Here is a 2,020-nt window from a genome sequence, read left to right as displayed (position 1 = left end):
CTTAAACAGATTTAGTTGGATTTAAATTTATCTCTTTTGTTTGTTTTATTTTTACATTTTTAATTCCTGCTGATGACACAAAGAAACTGAAACATGTATCAGGAGACAAGAAAATAGTTTAATCAATACTATATCCTTTTCGGTTGATGAATTATTTACATACAGAGTTTTTCCATTGTACAAGAATTGTTTGTTGAATTCTCTTTACACAATAATGCTGTCACGTGAGCCAGGCCTCAGGATCTGCATTGTAAGAATTAGTTTTAAAGATTTCCTAAACCATGGGTAAAATAAGGCATAGATCAGTGGGTTAAGAGTAGAATTAAAATAAAACATAAGGAAGGTGACAGATGAAGCACTGACTGCATCGTCTTCTGAAATGAGTGAAACACAGAAATAAGGACATGTGCAAACTAGAAACACAACTACAACAATTCCCAGGATTATGGCTGCCTTTATTTCAGATTTCTTAGCTGTGACGGTCACTGAACCCTGAATTGAGACAGCTGCAACCTGAGACTTCATAGCTCGAGCCTGAGACAGAACCACTACAAAAACTCTCACATAAAGAATAATGATCACAGTGACAGGACAAATAAAGGATGACAAAAGGTCAAAAACTCCCCCGATATAATCTACAAACACTTGACACTCTCCTGAGCAGGAATTATACCTGCCTGGGTGTTGCAGGTTGTCCCTAAGCAGAACACAATGATACATTATTGAGCACATCCAAAACAGAGAAACACATATCCTTGCTCGTTCTATCGTAACTCTGCTGGGGTAGTACAGAGGGTAACAAATTGCCACATAGCGATCAACAGATATAAGAACCATGGTTCCTATAGAGGAAGTAGTGATAATATAGTCCAAAATAAAATATATAGCACACATGATGTCCCCAAGATACCAGCAACCATCTATCAGCACTATTTGAAATGAAATGAGGAATCCAACCATGCAGTCTGAGACGGCCAGAGAGAGCAGGAGGATGTTGGTGGGGCTGTGGAGTTTCCTGCAGAAATTAGACAACAACACCTCACAATGACTGCTAGTAGGTTTACCCAAAAAAAGGTTTACCCAAAAAAAAAAACAAAAAAAACATTTTACCTGAAGTGGCAGATAGAGATGATCACCAGCAGATTAAGAAATACCGTAAGTAAAGAGATGGAAGATAATGTAAAATAAATAATCAGGGAAACATAGGGATGATGCATAGTCTTTTTGCAGGATGAATTAGGCAGCTGTGGAAAGCAAAGTTCTGCTTCAACAGTTTGCATAATTAGAGGGAAGGAGAACAGAAGCTGTTCAAATGTCTCGATGGCCTATTCTCTCTGCCCTATAATTCTGCTTTATACTTAATCCCTTTCTTTGTCTGTGAGGAGGTGGACCTAATTATAATATGGTCAGCCATGCCCCTAAAGCTTTTCAAAGAGTTTTGTGTGACTCTAAAATACTCGTGGGAATTGATGAAAAACAATAAAATCAACAGGATTCAAAAAGTATGATAAATAAGTATTAAAATGTGTGTTTTCATATACATCATTCAACTTTTTCATTCCTGTCACATACATTTACATAGCAGGAATTTACTATCTAGATTATGTTAAAATACTAGCTTTACAAAACAATTATTAATAATGCACACTGTATCAATATTAAAACTTTAAAGGAATTCAAACAAGGTCAGTTTCAGTGAATAAAAATACAATAAACCAATTAGACTATTATGAATCTGCCTTTTCTTTAAATGACAATGGAGCAAACTATGTCATAAGTAAATAAAGGTCCCTTCAATTTGTTTTAAACACTGAATCAAGCAATATGTTTGTTATTGCAGTATTCTGTAGTTGTCTTACTTTCTTGAATTTAGCTTTTATTGGTTTGCATTATACATCCCTGCATGTAAAAGCTGACCTCAGAACACCAGAACAAATGACAAATTAGGGAAGTGGCTGAAAACATCTTTATATTTACATTTTGTTCATCTGTAGGGATTGGTTAAGTCTGACATTCTTAA

The 2,020-nt window shown here is 35.3% G+C and overlaps 1 protein-coding gene across 1 annotated transcript; it reads right to left on the bottom strand.

The window, feature by feature from the left end:
* Nucleotides 1–204: 204 nt before the first annotated feature.
* Nucleotides 205–1,280, bottom strand: LOC107102452 (trace amine-associated receptor 13c-like). The gene is made up of 2 exons (XM_015401773.1): nt 1,111–1,280; nt 205–1,015 (listed from the first exon to the last, which is right to left on the bottom strand). The coding sequence occupies exons 1-2, from the start codon at nt 1,278–1,280 to the stop codon at nt 205–207; spliced, it is 981 nt and encodes a 326-aa protein (XP_015257259.1).
* Nucleotides 1,281–2,020: the final 740 nt, after the last annotated feature.

This window comes from Cyprinodon variegatus, unplaced genomic scaffold, assembly GCF_000732505.1.
Source record: "Cyprinodon variegatus isolate N-32 unplaced genomic scaffold, C_variegatus-1.0 Scaffold1257, whole genome shotgun sequence".
Classification (NCBI taxonomy): Eukaryota; Metazoa; Chordata; class Actinopteri; order Cyprinodontiformes; family Cyprinodontidae; genus Cyprinodon; species Cyprinodon variegatus.
This window is presented reverse-complemented; position numbering and strand designations above follow the sequence as displayed.

What these genes read in the sequence shown, in the direction of transcription:
- LOC107102452 (XM_015401773.1), bottom strand. Translation starts at nt 1,280, where the DNA reads ATGCAAACTGTTGAAGCAGAACTTTGCTTTCCACAGCTGCCTAATTCA. An exon ending in ATCTCTATCTGCCACTTCAG is followed by an intron (nt 1,016 to 1,110) that starts GTAAAATGTTTT and finishes TAATTTCTGCAG; the next exon opens with GAAACTCCACAGCCCCACCA.